Source organism: Dama dama, chromosome 25, assembly GCF_033118175.1.
Source record: "Dama dama isolate Ldn47 chromosome 25, ASM3311817v1, whole genome shotgun sequence".
Lineage (NCBI taxonomy): Eukaryota > Metazoa > Chordata > Mammalia > Artiodactyla > Cervidae > Dama > Dama dama.
In genome coordinates this window covers 66860076-66877945 of record NC_083705.1, presented here as the reverse complement: position 1 = coordinate 66877945, position 17870 = coordinate 66860076, and the positions used below count along the sequence as shown (strand labels likewise).

General features: G+C 40.4%; 1 protein-coding gene across 1 annotated transcript in view; it reads right to left on the bottom strand.

The window, feature by feature from the left end:
* The window catches only part of CTNND2 (catenin delta 2), a 1052580-nt gene that overhangs the window by 870846 nt on the left and 163864 nt on the right, over positions 1-17870 (bottom strand). The window contains exon 2 of the mRNA XM_061129708.1: positions 6182-6318. Within this exon, the coding sequence (XP_060985691.1) occupies positions 6182-6318 (137 nt within the window). The remainder of the gene's footprint in view (positions 1-6181; positions 6319-17870) is intronic.

Here is a 17870-nt window from a genome sequence, read left to right as displayed (position 1 = left end):
CTTACACAAATAGTTTATGAGCTTTGTTCCTCCTTGACCTCCCGTTTCAACCATCATTTTTGTGATTCAAAGGATCCAGGATCCAAACAGACTTGCTTCAAGCCTAGCTGATCCTATCAGTCTGGTGCCACATGACCACCCCTTTCCTTCTGAGTTGGAACTCCAGACCTCTACTTACACTGCGTACTTGCTTTCTTTGCCTGTTGGAAGACTGCACACCCGTGTGGTGTAGCTACACTGGCTACAACTGGCTACAACTGGCTCCCCTCCTTGGCATGTTATATCTATAAGACTTTCTGATCCTTTCTGATTCCAGGCTCCTTCCTTTCTTGTTATTAGCTATATCACTTACCCAGACCCAGTTCAAACAGGCATTCACTGCCCCTAACATAGCTCCTGTTCTAGAAATGAAAAAAGAGTAAAATTATGACCCTATCCCTTTTTTTTAAAAACTTTCAATCTATATCTGGCTAAAAAAGAAATAAATTTTAAAATTATCAGTCAAATAATTCTCATTTTAATTTTGATACACGGAAAAAGTTCAACTCGTGTCACTATGATCTAATTCTTTTCTTCTCTGACTAAATGAATATAAAGTTCACTAGTCTTAGCAGATAATCCTTCTCCATCTTCTTGACCTTTCCTAAAGGTGTTTTAATTTCCTCTTTTTTCACGGATGATAATTTCGTCATTAGTTTCATAAAATATTTTCCCAAAATATACTTTGGAAACTGATTAGTTATATAGGTCATTTTCCACATTGTGTTATCAGAAACTATTGTTGCAGATCACAGGGACACGAATAATACTGAGAAATTCTGCAGTGTTATGCAGCACTGGAAAAATACCAATTAACAAAGCATTTTATAATGTATTCCTTCCCAATAATACTCTTGTTATACAGAGCTATGTAATTTTAAAGCTATATAAATGTAGACTCTAAGTAAAAATAAAGGCATGCTATCCTAACACATGAGTCAATGTAAATGATCCAGATTTTTTTAGATTTTATGTAAGATAAATATTTTTAAACACTTTTTTAGTACCTTCATATGATTTGGACATATGCAAAATACTCTGCAGTAGCTTTGCCCATACTGGGAGGTCAGAAATGCCTCTCCTCCTACTTTTCTGCATTAAACGTAATAATAAAAATGATTAAAAGCAAAATAACCCTGTTTTATTACTTAAAAATTACCAATATCCTAAATCATGATACTAAAAATTTCCTTTGAAAGCAATAATATAATCTTCAATCCTTGTGGAATTTAAAGAGCATGAGAAGTTACTGTAACAATAGAGCATCTACAGTTATAAACACAATCAATTTTAAGGAATATGTTTATTGTTACAAACCATTTGGAATTTTATAATATATTGACTAGAGTGTTTTCTTAAAACTTCAGCCACAGGTCTTCCCTGGTGGGTGGCTTAGTGGCAAAGAATCTGCCTGCCAATGCAGGAGACAGAGGTTCTATCCCTGATCTGCGAAGATCCCACATGCCTTGGGCAACGAAGCCCGTGCACCACAACTACTAAGCCAGTGCTCCAGAGTCCAGAAACTACTGAAGCCAGTGAGCTCTAGAACCCATGCTCCATAACCAGAGGCCACTGCAATGAGAAGCCCACACAGTGCAACCAGAGTAGGCACCGCTCGCTGCAACTAGAGCAAAGCCCACGCAGCAACGGAGACCCGTCACAGTCAAAAACAAACAGATAAATAACTCACCCACAATTTAAAAAATATTTTATAACTTTTTATATGTGTTTGTCTTATATTTTTAGCTTCATTGCTATACTTGAAAGCAAAAATACTCCAAATCTGTGTATCACCCAGGGAAAGCACAGTTCTAAGCATATAGCCAGCATGGGATAAACACTATCAAATAAATACAATATAGCACATTTGCATTTACTGTTCTGTACTTAGAATTTTCTATTTAATCTGTTCATTATTAAACATATTTCATTGGTAGAATCATTACAAAAAACATTTTTGTACACATTTATCTGTACCATAATAATTTACAAAGATCAATAAACTATATTAGCTCTAAAGGTTTTTCAAAAATCTAAAGGTTTTTAAGAAGCAGCCCATGGAAAAGGATCTGAAAAAGGATATGTCAAGTGTGTATATATATATATATATATATATGTGTGTGTGTGTGTGTGTGTGTACATGTATATATATCTGAGTCACTTTGCTCTATACCTGAAAGTAATACAACACTGTAAATTAACTATACTTCAATTAAAAAAAATAGTTAACAAAAGCCCCCATGATTTTTCTAGATTGTATAAGAAGATGCTTTAGACACCAGCTCTGAAAGCATATGATGATCAAATTAAACACTGATCAACTGAAGGGAAAGAAAAAAATATATTTCAAAACAGGTGCAGTTTTAGGAAATTCATGGTTTTCTTAAGAGCAAAGTAGTACACATATTGATTTAAGATAAAATATACAGATCAACATTACATAGAGCAAGTAAATGTAAAATCTTGTCAAATACTACAGACCAGCATTGGAACAATTTTTTTAAAAAAACAAAAACAAGAAAATGAAGATCAGATGACTACTCTCAGGCAAACCGGAAGCAAACATGTTTGTATTTCTTGCAGTCATGGGGCAGCCTTGGGTCTCTCCTCTCCAGTGATGGGGATTTGAGCCACTGCCCTGCCATCATTCTTATAGTAGCTTTCACAGTCAATAACAACCTTTCTCTCCCTTTTCTTGATTTGATCTTACTTCCCAGAGTCATAACCTAGGCCTCGACATTAACAATAATTGCTTTCAAATTCCTGATTTAAGCACCTGGTTCTCACGCTATCAGCATCTGTAGCTGTTCGCTCTGTGAATCCTTTGTTCCTATCAATTTTCCTGTCTTTCACCCCTTGTCACTCAGCATCAATTCCAATATCCATCATTATAGTCATTTTCTTATATCCATCATATCCAATGCCTTTCCCTCTCCACCTCCAGCTTTTCAGACTTCAAACAGGCTTCAACTCAGAATGCACTGACCATGTCTACCTGATGACAGCAGAATAGAAATACACACTTTTCCAGTGCCAAACCACCAGCCCACCTGCAACCGTGTACTTTGTCATTCTCCTGTTCTCACAGATGAACTGTCTTTGTTCCCTCCACTGGTGCACTGGGTCCCCTTCACTCTCACCTACTCAGTAACTTTCCCCCTGAAATCACACCCCCTCTGTCAAGCATCACTAATTTCTTCTCTTCTTATGGATCACTGCCACCATCATAGCAATCATCTCCTATCTTCAAATCCCTTGACCCTTCTCACCCTTTTAGCCATCATATCACTTTGGCTCCTCATTGTGATGAATGGTTGTCAGTATCCTCTCAATTATTTGTTCAGATGACATGACAAGAATCACCACCCAACCTCTGTCCTCTCTTCCTCTTCTGGTCAAGGACACTCACACACAGGAGAAGGAGTAGGACTGAGTGTCTCCCCACTTAGAGCCCCACAGGACGAGAGACTTGGTGAACGTTGGAAATGGGACCGATGTCTCTGGGACTCAGAAAACTATCCACAGAGTATAGCATAAATGGTCGGTCTGTTTATGTTAATATAAAAGTACAAAATTCACCAGTTAAAAAGCAGTCAAGATGGGAAATCAGAACAGAGAAAAAAGATCAATGAACACCTTTTCACTGAACAGTCCATGACTGATGAGTGCTCAAACACTTTAGGAATCAGTTTACAAATGCCTTAGTCATACACGCCACAAGGGACACATTCCATGGTTCAGGGTTTGGCATGATGCAAGTTCTTTCTATTCAGTGGTTATAGACTACAATTTATTTCCATGCAATGTCAACTACCGGCCTAAGAACCGGTATTCTTAGTCTCATTGACAATGTACTCCAGTGAACTCTTACTAGACTGAGCTTTCTTTACATATTCATTTCCATTATTACTTTTTACTGTAATTTACCGGTATAACATACTCAGTATATTTAATGAATGAGTAATTAAATCATGTAGTCTATTATACCCAGTCACCTCAGAATATATGCCTGCTATGATTTAAAAAAAAAAAATCACTTCCCTCCTGTAGAAATGACTCGCAAGGAGTCAGGACTAGAGTGGTAATAAGTATAATGCCATCAAATTTTTACTTGAAATTCTCTAAGTGAAGAAATAGTATTTTTACTCAAGAAAGTTATTTCTTATTAGCACCTAAAGAGGGCCAGGCAAATATCCCTCAAGGGAAAAGATTTATAAATAGATTATGCATATAATTATTAAGAGTCATAGAAGGTGTTAATTTTTAAAGTTATTTTCCTTAATTTCAGCTAAAGCTCTTTAAAAATATATTTAACTTAGTTTTAATTCCATAAAAAAATGGTCTATCCCTGAGAAAAAGAGAGGAAGGACGTCTGAAGAATAATTGAGGACAAAAATCCCCCAGTGAAGGAAGAGATTGGTTGTTTCCATGAGGCCACCCCAAGGAAGTCCATGGGCTCTGCTGCTGAGTGATTTCTGCCTTCAAACTGGCAGACACCACGCGTGGAAGCTGACGGCCATGGCTCTGATTTGGGTGTTACCACCTGCTCCATCTCAGCTTCCCAAGACAGATTTTCACTCCTCCTCATATTACTTATTTGTCACAAAGAATCTCACCTTATCTATAAGCAATGAAATGAGTTTAATAATTAGAAAATAAACACTTCACAGTAACTTTTAAAAAAATTTTAGTGCTTGTTGCTTATCTATTTTCTTTATTTATATATTTTTATTTTTAGGCCATGCCACAAGGCAAGTGGGATCTTTTCGTCAGACAGGCCTGGTTGTCTTATTAAATTTATTTCTCATGCCTTACGCTTTGTCACTACTCTAAAGCTAATGGCCTAGCAAGATGTCTAGTCTATGCCAGAATAAAAATTCACGACATAACCCAGCGATATAACAAAGCAGAATCTGGAGTATGAGAAGTAGCATGGGCTTTCCCTCTCTCTTTCCATTACTAATGAAAAATAGCCAGAAAGCGCTCGTGGGTGGGGTTTTAGAAGAAATTAATCAAGCAATACAGTCTGGGCCTCAACCCAACTTCCTGATTACTTACCATTTATACAAACTAGATTATCCAACCCATCCATTCATCTCTCCTACTTTTGCTTCACACTTTCTGACCTGGTGACACAATTTTAACTAATAGCATCATTGATTCCTTCAATGGATCCTTCCTTAGCTACTCCTTGATAGCTTGATCATCAACCTTTACCTAAATCAGTTCCTGTTTATTAAAGAAAATCAGTGTTCTCTAGGAAAACCAAAGGCCTTCTCCTAGTTGAGTCTGTAATTGCCCCATTTAGTCTATCACTCTATTAAGATGTTCCTGGGCTCAGAAAACTATGTCACTCTTCTCCCACTGCTGTTGCTAATTCAGCATCCCTCAATAATACAGTTCAAAGACAGGATGCTTTTGCACTTAAAACAAGACAAAACAAGACACTTATTTACATTCCAGTCCATGGTAAGGAAAAGAAGCAAATATAAAAAACTTGATTTTCCAGCTTTCTTTAATCACCACCTTTTCTATAGAAGAAACATGAATTTTATGAAACAATTACTTTTAAATATGAGACTTCAGATTTTATTTGCTTATCCATTTTTATGGCAAAGAAATGGTGAAAGAAGAATCATTTAGACTTTAGTTTTGCAGGAAAAGTTCTGAAATGTATTCTCCCAAAGCCTTCTCAGAAACACGCAGAAAATGAATTTGCTTAGCCCACCATGACAGTCATCTGTTCTCACCCTTATCAATTTTTTAGCCTCATGGATATACTTTGAAATTTTACTAGACTTTAGGTTTCCCACAGACCAATTATTTGGCTTCACACATTTAATGGTATTAAACATCGCATCCATCAATGAATCTGCTAACACTTCACCTGGAAGACTTTGACTACAATTTTTGCTCTTTTTCTGTAGACTATTTTTGCAAGGAAAGCTGCCTAAATCTTGAATAAAAACTGAGTCAAAAGCTGCTATAATCACATCTTAATAACAATGGTATAATGAACACCAATATACTGCTAGAAAATCATGATTTTCTCCCCAACGTAACTAAATTACCAGCTTTCATGCAGAAAGAACGATTTCAAAAATGTCCCAATATGTATGTCAGAAAAGTGGAAAGTTTCTACCTGTTCTTTAACCGAGGCAAGGATGGCAGAGGTGGTTTCTGTTTCCGAGCCGTCCCCATTGGAGGTGGTGAGGCCAGGGCTCAAGGAGCTGGTCTTCTCCGAGGCTGACGAAGGCTGGTCTGGGACAGGCATAGCTCCTGGAATGCAAGACAACACGCTTAATGGAACTGGATGTTGTCCCTGTAAACACACCTAACTAGCTGGCGTGCTGCCGTCCATGGGGGTGGCGAAGAGTCGGAGACGACTTAGTGACTGAACAACAAAAGCAGACAGCTCTAAGAGGCACACTTTGGCAAGATGAGACGCATGAACCACAGAGAAAGCACGGGACATAACTGCAGAAAGGGAAACAAGAAAACAGACACTTTCTCCTATGTCCGCTGCGACAAAAATTCCAAGATACACTCACAACTTTGTGTGTTGTCTTTGAGGTAAACGGAGAAAGTAACGACGAGCCGGAGAAGGCAAGTAAGATGATGAGAAAGGGTAAAGAGATAAATAAGCATTAAGTCTACAAAAGAAGCTAGCCAATGATTCATGTCAATGTATGACAAAACCCACTGCAATGTTGTGAAGTAATTAGCCTCCAACTAATAAAAATAAATGAAAAAAAAAAAGAAGCTAGCCAAGCTACCATTTTCTATCTACATATATTTATATGTATATCTACATGTAGATAAATATGTATATGTATATCTATATGTAGATAAGTATATCTACATATATTTATTACTTGTACACCCACATACTTTCAACTCAAAAAAAAAAACAAACAAACTAAAAATATTCTCCTTTATATGGAAATCACACACAATAAGTGATCAGTAACTTACAAGTAATTAAGAACCACCACCACTGACCTAAGAAGTTTGGTTGGTATTGTCAAACAAAGTAAATAGGTAGCCTACTCCACAAATATTTGCTGAGTTCTAACTCGGATCCTGGCAGCGGACAAACGTTTCAAAGCTGGCGACACTCGTTTGTCACAGTTTACTCTGTCTGAGTTCACGGATGAAAGAAAGGAGAGGCTCAGATAACAGCCCATTTCATTCGGGGACGCAAGTGCACAAGCTAAAGACAAGACTCGCAGAAGTTACTGGGCTTCATTGTACTTATCTTTCCCACACAAAGAAATAAGACTGAAGTATTCGTGACATGTATTACTTAGCAATGGTCATCAGCAGAGGAAGTAATAATTAACCGAGGGTAATTTTTATAAAGGCACAACAAGAATTTCTGTTTAAATAAGAGGTTGGGAGTAAATCAAGGTTATTTTCTTGCTTTAAGCCTTTACATCACAAGTCCTTCCAGGAACCAGTGCCGTGTGAATATTAAAAGGTATTTTTCAAATATACTGGATCTGAGCAACATGGGCTTCAAAATAAGCAACATAATTTTCTTAGCAGGGCTTGTACCATATATATTAGCTGTGTGTGTGTGTGTGCTAAGTCACTTCAATTGTATTCAATTGTTTGTGACCCTATGGACTGTAGCCCGCCAGGCTCCTCTGTCCATGGGATTCTCTAGGCAAGAATACTGGAGCAGGTTGCCATGCCCTCCTCCAGGGGATCTTCCCAACCCAGGGATTAAACCCTCATCTCTTTTGTCTCCCACATAGGTAGGCAGGTTCTTTACCACTAGTGCCACCTGGGAAGCCCCATTTAGTTAATAATTTAGGGATACACAAATCCTGAAGGGCACCAGTATAGAATTTTCCTGAAAATATATGACAAAAAAAAAGTGGTTATCTAATGCTCTCATTGGACATCCCAACTTATTTTTGAATCATTTTTCTATTTTGAAGTAGGTTCCATATCACTGGACATGAGTTTGAACAAGCTCCAGGAGCTGGTGATAGACAAGGAAGCCTGACATGCTGCAGTCCATGGGGTCGCAAAGAGTTGGATGTGATTGAGCAACTGAACTACCAAGTTCGATATATTACAAATAGGGATTAGGATATCATTGGAAAAATAAATGTTACAAACATAGAATATATGGGAGGGTTTGGCAAATGACATTGACAAGCAGAGTGTGAGCAGGAATATGCATCAAAGGAAATATAGTTTGGCAAAAGGCAACCATGGCAAACAAGTTGAAAGTATAGAAGGTGATGGATACATCTCATGTTAAATGGATACCAAAAATGGCGAAAGAAGGAGGTTTAGGTAATTGTGCCGGGGGTGAGAAATTAAAAATAAAGTACTTTGGGGACTGGTCAGAGGGACTGAAGCTGAACACAACTAAGATTTGGTGTGGCCAAATAAATAAATAGATTTTTTTTAAGTACTTTTGGGTATTCAATTTACTTTCATATGTGGTTTTCTTATTTCATCAAGCCTTATAATTATAAGGATACAGATAAACAGATAAACACATGTCTTGCCAGGTAAAATAGCCTGAAAGTCACGTCCTTCCACTTAGAGGAAGTTTGGGAGGTGGGAGACGAGAGTAGGGGCAGAGAGAAAGAAGAAAGAAAAATGGCAGGTCTTGGATGAAAAGTCACCTCTGGCCAGTGGGGGCGCCCCCTTGACCTTGCGTCTCCACCTGTATCCATGTCAGTGTCTTCCAAAGGGGACTTTGCATAAGAACAGCTTTATGCTGAGGAAGAAGGATTCTTATATATCTCAAATGATTATTTTAACTTTTGTGTTTTCTAAATTTTGTGAAAGAAAGAAAGTGAAATCGCTTAGTCATGTCTGACTCTTTGCAACCCCGTGGACTGTAGCCTACCAGTCTCCTCAGTCCATGGAATTTTCCAGGCAAGAGTACTGGAGTGGGTGGCCATGTCCTTTTCCAGGGGATCTTCCCAACCCAGGGATTGAACCCGGGTCTCCCGCATTGCAGGCAGATGCTTTACTGTCTGAGCCACCAGGGAAGCCCAAATTTTGTGGGGCCTATTCAAATTCAACCTCTGGGCCCATATTATCATAAGTGCAATTTTCTGACAAAGAAACTGTCTGAGGTTCCAAAGTTATTAAGTAACGTAAGAGGTCCTAGAACTTCAGTTTTCTCGCTTTCCCCTCCCCCGCCACCCCGCTATTTTAGTGTGTTTTGATGTGTCAGCCTGTTTCTTGTAACTGGTACTACCTTCTAAATGCCATCTACACACCAATTTTTATAAAATGTAACTTTTAAAAGTATGACAGTCACCTGTCATCATAAAATATGGGATTTAATAGGCAAAGAATCAAAGTATACCCTTAGGCACTCAATAACTTTGACCCATAGAGTATAAGGAACGATTCCGTCTGTTATCTACCCGGCCCCTTTCCCAATATGGCAGTACGAGAGAGAGAAGTGAAATCTTCAAGGCTTTTCCCACCATACAGAGCCACTGCCACCCAAAGGCATCCTCTACACCCTAGTGAAAATGACTTGGAATAATTTCCATCATTGTAATTTTTAAAATCTAGATTTAATTTAACCATTGGTCATCACTATGTATAGGTCATAAAGACTGTCAGCTTTCATTCCCAACCTTAGCTAAGAGCTTACAGGAAAGAGTTTCTTGATGGTTCACACAGTAAATAATCTGCCTGCAATGCAAGAGATCTGGGTTCTGTCCCTGGGTTGGTAAGACTCCTTGGAGAAGGGAACGGCAACTCCAATATTCTTGCTGGGAAAATCCCATGAACAGAGGAACCTGGTGGGCTACCGTTCATGCGGTGGCAAAGAGTTGGACCTGACTGAGCAACTAACACTTTCACTTACAGAAAAGAGAGAGGGCTCCATAAATACTGCCAGGACCAAGCCCTGGATTGCTGACTGGTAAGTAGAAAAAGGCTTACGCCTTCCAACTGTTAGTTTATGGTTAAGTCCTTTAGTCTTAAATAATCCATTAAAATTAGTAGCTAATCTGCGCTAACTCCAGGAAATCTAGAAAATGTAGAGAGACAAAAACAAACAAACAAACAAAAACAAAGGAAAAGCAACCATTAGTAATCCTACCATCCCAGATGAATATATTTACTTTGGCATTTTGACATAGGTTTTTCTAATATATTTTTTTTCTGATTTGACTTATTTTGCATAATAAAACCATTAAAGTTTTAAGTTTTTTAAAAAAATTTTTGCTCAGCAACATATCATGTCAACAAAAATTATTCTACATTTTAATGATGTAATAAATAAATACTTAGCACTCAATAGCTATATGCACCATAATTCACCCACCTTTTGTTTGTCATTTTATCCCATCTTTACATTTCTCACGTTTTCACCAGATAAATTCCTATAAGTACTATTTGATGGAATGAGGAATCTGCAGGTATTTTGAGAACCAACAACAAGCTCTCCTGCTGCCAGGTTGGTCCAACATCTCTGCCCCCCAGCAATGTCATGAGCATGTCCCCTCCCCACAAGGATGACAAAACTGACCTTTACTACCATCTCCTGCTTTCACCTACTTTCACCCACATACAGAAAAACTCATGTCTTCGACTTTGTTTCTGTTTTACTACAAACATAAGGAATATTGAAGACTGAAGGCAAAGGAGAAGGAGGTAGCAGACGATGAGGTGGTTAGATAGCATCAGTGACTCAGTGGACATGAGTCTGAGCAAACTCCAGGAGATGGTGGAGGACAGAGGAGCCTGGTGTGATACAGTCCGTGAGCTCGCAGAGTCACGTGACTTAGCAACTGAACAACAACAACAAGGAATACTTTCCCACAGGTTTATTCCTCCTATGGACAACACCCCCTCATGCCTGTTACACAATTACTGAGTAAGAAGTCTTTCCATACACACCGTCCAATAAGAATCTACAAACACCCAAATAGCATGTTAAACTCATCATCAACACAAGAAAAAAGACAAGATGAAGGAATCAAAATGTCAGATTTTTGGTGGTTCATTCTCTAGCAGAATTTGCTACTCAGAGGTTCTACGTCCAGAAAATATGAAATAACACAACCAGTCATCCCTGGTCCCCGTCATGCTGCTCCACACTGTCACACACAGGAGCTGTGTCATGGGCGGAACTGTGTCACCTTCTTTTTCCTCCACCCCTGCCCCCAAATCCATAGGTTGAAGCCCTAATGTGACTGTATTTGGAGATGGGGACTGCAGGGAGGTCACTAATGCTACTTGAGGTCATAAGGGTGGGGTCCTAATCCAAGAGAACTGGTGACCTTATAAGAAGAGGAGAAGAGGGACTTCCCTGGTGGTCCAGTGGTTAGGACTCTATGTTTCCATTGCAGGGGAGCTTGGGTTCGATCCCTCATTGGGGACCTAAGGTTCTGCATGTTGCTTGGCCAAATAAATAAATAGATAGACAATAAATGAGTAAATGATAAATTAAAAAAAAAAATAAAAACAATGAAGAGACACACTAGAGTTTTTCTCTCCACCACCTGAGGACGCAGAGTGAAGGTGACCACCAGGAAGGGAGTTCTCACCAGAAGCCTCCACGGCCAGGACCTTGACCTTGGACTTCCGGCCTCTGAACTATGCGGAAACAAGTGTCTGCTGCTCAAGACACTCAGTCTGTGCTATCTTGTCATGGCCACGGAACAGACTGACACCAACAGAGTTAGATTGTTCTCAGTTTCCTTTCTCTAATTACCTGGCGGAGGGCGGGAGGGTGGGCATGGAGGGCCTGAGGGTCTCCAGAGTAGCAAGGTGGTACAGCCGTCTATTAACACAGTCATCCTCGATGAACTACAGGTGTAGGGATAAGGCGTGTACTTCTTCAAATCAATACACCCGGATAACCCAGAGCTTACAAAAACATGTGCCCCATTGCTGTGAAAGAGACTGGAGAGCAAAGCGCTAACTTAAGAATACACATACCACCACTTTCAGAGACGATGGAACGAGAAACTTGAGAAAACTGGCTGGGATGACAAAATCAGGCAGCCCCCCGTATAAGAGGCTCCTTTTAACTTCAACTCATATCCATACGTAATAAAATTTAATGAGGCCCAAATGAATATTGTAAACGTGTATTCCCCAAACATGAGTCATTATGAATTTACATTATACTTGGTAACACCTTAAAACCTCATCTGTATTTTTTGTTGTTTAGTCACCAAGTTGTGTCTGGCTCTTTTGCGACCCCATGGACTGTAGCCCACCAGACTCCTCTGTCCTTGGGATTTCCCAGGCAAAAATGCTGGAGTGGGTTGCCATTTCCTTCTCCAGGGGACCTTCCCAACCCAGGGGTAGAATCCACGTCCCCTGACTCAGCAGGTGAGTTCTTTACCACTGAGCCACCAGGGAAGCCCCATTTGTACTTAGGAAGGCTAAAAGTCTCTTGCTGTCAGTTCAAGCACCACATTCAATGTTATATTTTATTGACCTCCAGCACACAGAAGGAAAATAAATTCTAATTTTATTTTGCAATTCAAACATTTCTTATTTAGCCCATCTGTCCAGCAACGAATAACTCTGCCATAAGAATAAAATTACCTTTCAAAAATGACTGATGAACACTGTGTCACACAATCATCTAATTCACGGACACATCCAGCACTCCTGTGTTGCATTACTGCATCTCCTCCTCTCAGACTCAGTAATAAGTTCCTAAGGTCTTTGTTTGTCCTGAGCTGCCCAACCCCAATCCACTCCGTAACCCATGACCTCCTATCCTTTCAACTACACTCCGTTGTCATGGAGACCTGTTTCTTTTTCCTTGCAGGTTAGCAAGTCCCACCTACTTCAAATTCCAGAATCTCCAATTCCTTGCATATGGTAGGACTCAATAAGTATTTCATTAGCTAGACTTGCACTATCTAATATGGCAGCTCCTAGCAACATGTGGCTATTTACATTTTAATAACACTAACAGCCAGTTTATTAGTTGCACTATTCACATTTCAAGTGCTCAGTAGCCATATGTGGCCAGTGGCTACTGTATTGGACACTGAAAACGTAGAAGAATTCTATCACTGGAGAAAGTTATATGCACAGCCTTGATCTATACCCAGTAGTCAATTCTTTCCTGTAATCTTTCATCTTCCACTTTAATCATGGTCAAAGAAGAGGGAAGACGTGGTCAGATTACAATTATATTTTGAAGTGAGAACTGCCAGGACGGCTAATAGAGTGCATGTGGTGAGTAAGACGAAGACAGAAGAGTCCAGATGAGTCCAGAGTTTGATCTGAGTTGCCATCAGCCAAGATGCTGACACTGTAGGTGGAACAGCTTTGGGGCAGCAGATGGTGACCTGGCCTGAAAACTTACAACGTCAAACATATCTACCTGTGACTCTTCCGTGCTGCTAGCATCTGTGCAGCAGACAGCAGCTCTACCAGAAACCACACTCTGAGATGAATTAGGGCATATTAGGATGGATGATTTCCAAACACTGCTTGTCGAACATTTTTCCCCCTTCAGGCAGGTCTCTTTTCACCTTCTACTGTAAGTTGCTAGACACTTCTAGAACTTTTCTCTTCTTTCCTCACTTTTAAGACTATGGCTTCAAGACTCTGAGTTTAACTTTCCCAACTTCTTGACCCTCACACCAAACCAGCCAGCAAAACCCATGCTGACACCCTGGCCTGAGTTCCTCTTCCCAAGTCCCACAGCTCTTCAAGACAGCCCCCTCCTATGTTCTAAAACACAAAAATATTAGCACAAATACTGACTTTTAGCTTTAGCCCCAGCATTAGACATTGCCTTCCTAATTTGCCATCACCTTATACCCAAGTGAATAATGAAGCTGGCCATTAAAATGCTCCAAACATTATATATACACATATATACAATATATATGCAATTTAATGTTTTAAAACTGAATACAACATATTGGATTTTTATAACCGTCCACTCCACAGGCAACATTTAAAAGACTGCGATTATGTAAAATTGAAGAATAAGCATTAACGCTAATACTAGGGTACAGAGAATGTATGAATTAATATAAAATCATGACCTGAACAGGGTTCCCTAGTAGCTCAGACAGTAAAGAAGCTGCCTGCAATGCAGGAGACCCAGGTTCAATCTCTGGGTTGGGAAGATCCCCTGGAGAAGGAAATGGCAACCCACTCCAGTATTCTTGCCTAGAGAATTCCATGGTCGGAGAAGCCTTCCTGGCTATAGTGCATGGGGTCATAAAGAGTCAGACACAATTGAGAGACTAACATATACACACACACATGACCTGAACAATACTGAACACCTTATTTGTGTGATCACCACAATTGCAATTCTATATTTATAAGTAACATGTCACTACTGAGACAAATAGACATAACATTGTTCTCTCTCAGACGCACTCTGCACACATAAAAAATATACCATTGCTTTGCTTTTTCCTTTTAAAGAAAAATGTAACATTCCAATTTGTCCAAATAATATAAACAGTATTATAATTAATATTTGTCAAAACTCAATACAATGAGGGAAGAAACTCAATCTGTCTTGGACTATGTTTAATTCCCCACATCTAGCTCAGTATCTAATATATAGCAGCCAGTTAATAAATATTTGTTGAGTTAATGCACAAACTATTAGTATAAAATCAATAGTGGTTATTCACTAGAGCATGTAACATAAGTGAAATGGGTTATGTGTTAAGAGCATTTCTCTAAATGATATTTGAAGTAACATCTTTTTATTTAAAGTCAAGAAGGCTGCTCTTGCAAAATCCTAGAACTAGTATAAGACTTTTGCCTAAGTCCACTGCTGCAGAATGGAAACCCTGGGCTGCTTACTCCTGAGACAGGACCATCCATCGAGCAGCTGCCAGGGCTTCTGGGACCTGATACTTGCAACTCAAAACTTACAAACAAAATCTGGTAAAATTCATGGAGATTCTCATCCAAGGACGGGAAGAAGCACTAAGCCATATTCAGAAAATGTAACTACAGAGGCACCAGCAGGCAAAGCCAGGAGGAGGAGAAATGTACAATTCCATGTGATCAGTTGGAAGTGAGATGTGAGATATTCATGTAGTCAGAGACACAAGGCCATTGACTGCTTGGTGGAAGGTATACAATGGCAGGGTGGAGAGCTGTTGGGATATCAGGGTTGGGTCTACACATCAAGCACAAGAGAATTGTTCTACCTGTGTTTGGAAAAGTGGGAATGGTAGGAGGTTGAACCTAACACCTTGTTAATAATATTGAGGCTCAGGAAATCTGCTTAATATCACTGTGCTTATTTACTCAGTCATGTCCAACTCTTTGCAACCCCATGGACAGCCACCCTCCAGGCTCCCTTGTCCCTGGGGATTCTCCAGGCAAGAATAGTGGAGTGGGTTGCCAGGCCCTCTTCCAGGGGATCTTCCCAACCCAGGGATCGATCCCAGGTCTCCTGCATTGCAGGCAGATTCATTACCATCTGAACCACCAGGGAAGCCCAAGAATACTGGAGTGGCTTTCCTATCCCTTCTCCAGGGGAAGTTCCCCACCCAGAAATTGAACCTGGGTCTCCTGCATTGCAGGCAGATTCCTTACCAGCTGAGCTACCAATGCTCTATTAACTGCTGAGGAAGATGTATGCATGCATGCTCAGTCATGTCCAACTCTTTGCGACCCCATGGACTGTAGCCCACCAGGCTCCTCTGTCCGTGGGATTTCCCAGGCAAGAATACTGGAGTGGGTTGCCATGTCCTCCTCCAGGGGATCTTCTCCACCCAGGGATTGAATCAACATCTCCTGTGGCTCCTGCATTGGCAGGTGGATTCTTTACCACTGAGCCACCTGGAAACCTATTGAGGAAGATGAAAGTGAAAGAAAGTGAAATTTATCAGTCATGTCTGATTCTTTGTGACCGCATGCACTGTAGCCTACCAGGCTCCTCTGTTCGTGGGATTTTCCAGGCAAGAGTACTGGAGTGGGCTGCCATTTCTGGGACCAATCTAAATATCACCACAGACTTCAGGCCTACCTGAATGGTCCTTATTCTTAAAGACCTAAATTATGTCTGAAGGTAAAAAGGAAAGCTCCTCTGGAGACCACATGGCAAGGTGGCCTAGTGGTGCTCAGGCCTGGGAGGGGCACATAAGTGGGCAAGGTTTAGCCAGACGAAGTTGGTGAGGACAGGAGAAGGTTCTTTGCAAGAGGGTCCTCTTGGCTCCTTCCTCTTGGAAACTCACAGTCCTGTCATCTAAGGCAGGGGTCCCCAACTTCTGGGATCTGATACCTGATGATCTGATATAATAATAATAGAAATAAAGTGAACGATACATGTAATGCCCTTGAGTTATCCCGAAAAATTGTCTTTCATGAAAGTGGTCCCTGGTGCCAAAATGGTTGGGGACCACTAGTCTAAGGCATGATCGCGGGCATCTTCCTGTAGTCCTAACAAACACTCTGTCAACAACTTAATGCCTTAAAAAATTATTGAAAGGGTGGTACTTCTGAATAAGTCAGCAGATAAAGGGGAGTCCTTGGCCCTTCTGAGCACTACCCCGGCCAACGTTGTGATCTGAGACGCCCAAGCCTGCACAGGTAGAGCAGAGAACAGGTGCTTCAGCCTCCCCACAGGTAAGACTGTTACAGTGACATCTGACAGAGTCCTCAGCTGCAAGCAGGGTCCCCTCAGCACCCAATGGGTCAGAGGCAAAACTGAAGGAAGGCAGGGATATGACTGGTGGACACTGGGAAGGCCGGGGGTTCCTGGCAGAGAGGAAAGGGTCAGAATAAATCTATACGTTGAGATCAGAGGAGCAGGAAGGGTGAGTCCAGGGCTGGGGTAGCTTGGCTGGAGGGAGATCCCTGAAGAGGATTGTAAGAAGCTGACCTGGAAGTAATGGGGACCTTGAACTTAAACTTGGTAATTTCAGAAAATACGAGATTTGTCACATTTATTATATTATTAACAAGTGACTTGAGACATTTTCTGTCACTGTTGGTGGAATCTGGTGGGCCAGTGCACCAAGATCGAAGCCTTTACCTTGCGGGTGAGTTTCTAAGGGTCCACCTCACCCATTTCCTCTCACTGAACACCGTCCATACCTCTCTCGGGCAAAGCCATGCATCTTGACACTGGATGTGCAAATAAGGACTTAGATGTTTCCTCCCAGGAGTTCACACCTAATATGCAAATATCCTACTATCTATTACAGACATCACCCTGAAAACCCCACCAATGCACCAAATTTGGTGTGACCTCTCATTTCGCACCGGGACAGTCACAAAAACAGGCCAAACTGCCTCTCTTGCCTGCAATAAATAGTGCCTATTCCAATCAAATCCCTGCAGTATTATTGGGAGAGTCAATTTTCTTACCATCAATCTGATTATGACACACATATTTTTCTAAATTGATTTGAGTGGATCCCAACACCAAGGACAGAGGTTTCCAATACCTACAGAGATAGGAAATGTACTTTATATCATGACTTACACATCTTAACTGAAATGAAATTTTAGGAATTATAAAGCCTTAAAACATATGATGCACCATATTTCTATTCTGCTTTATTCAATTTCATTAAAAAAAAATCTTAATGGTTACCCACTAAATTGATGTCTGAAAAGAGTTTGGAGACCAATGACCTGAAGGATAGAGTGAAATCTCCTCTGCATGACACAGGAGGCTGCTGTTGCTTCGGCCAGTGATCATATCTCCATTCTGAAACCCAGTTGCTTCTCCCCTCTCCCCTTACTCTATAAATTCACCAAGCTTCTTATAGTTCCAAACACATCTTATCTAATCAAACTTTGCACATACAGATTTCTCTCCCTGCATGCTTTTATCACCTCTAAGAATTTGTTTGGCTAATTTGTGTGGCTGT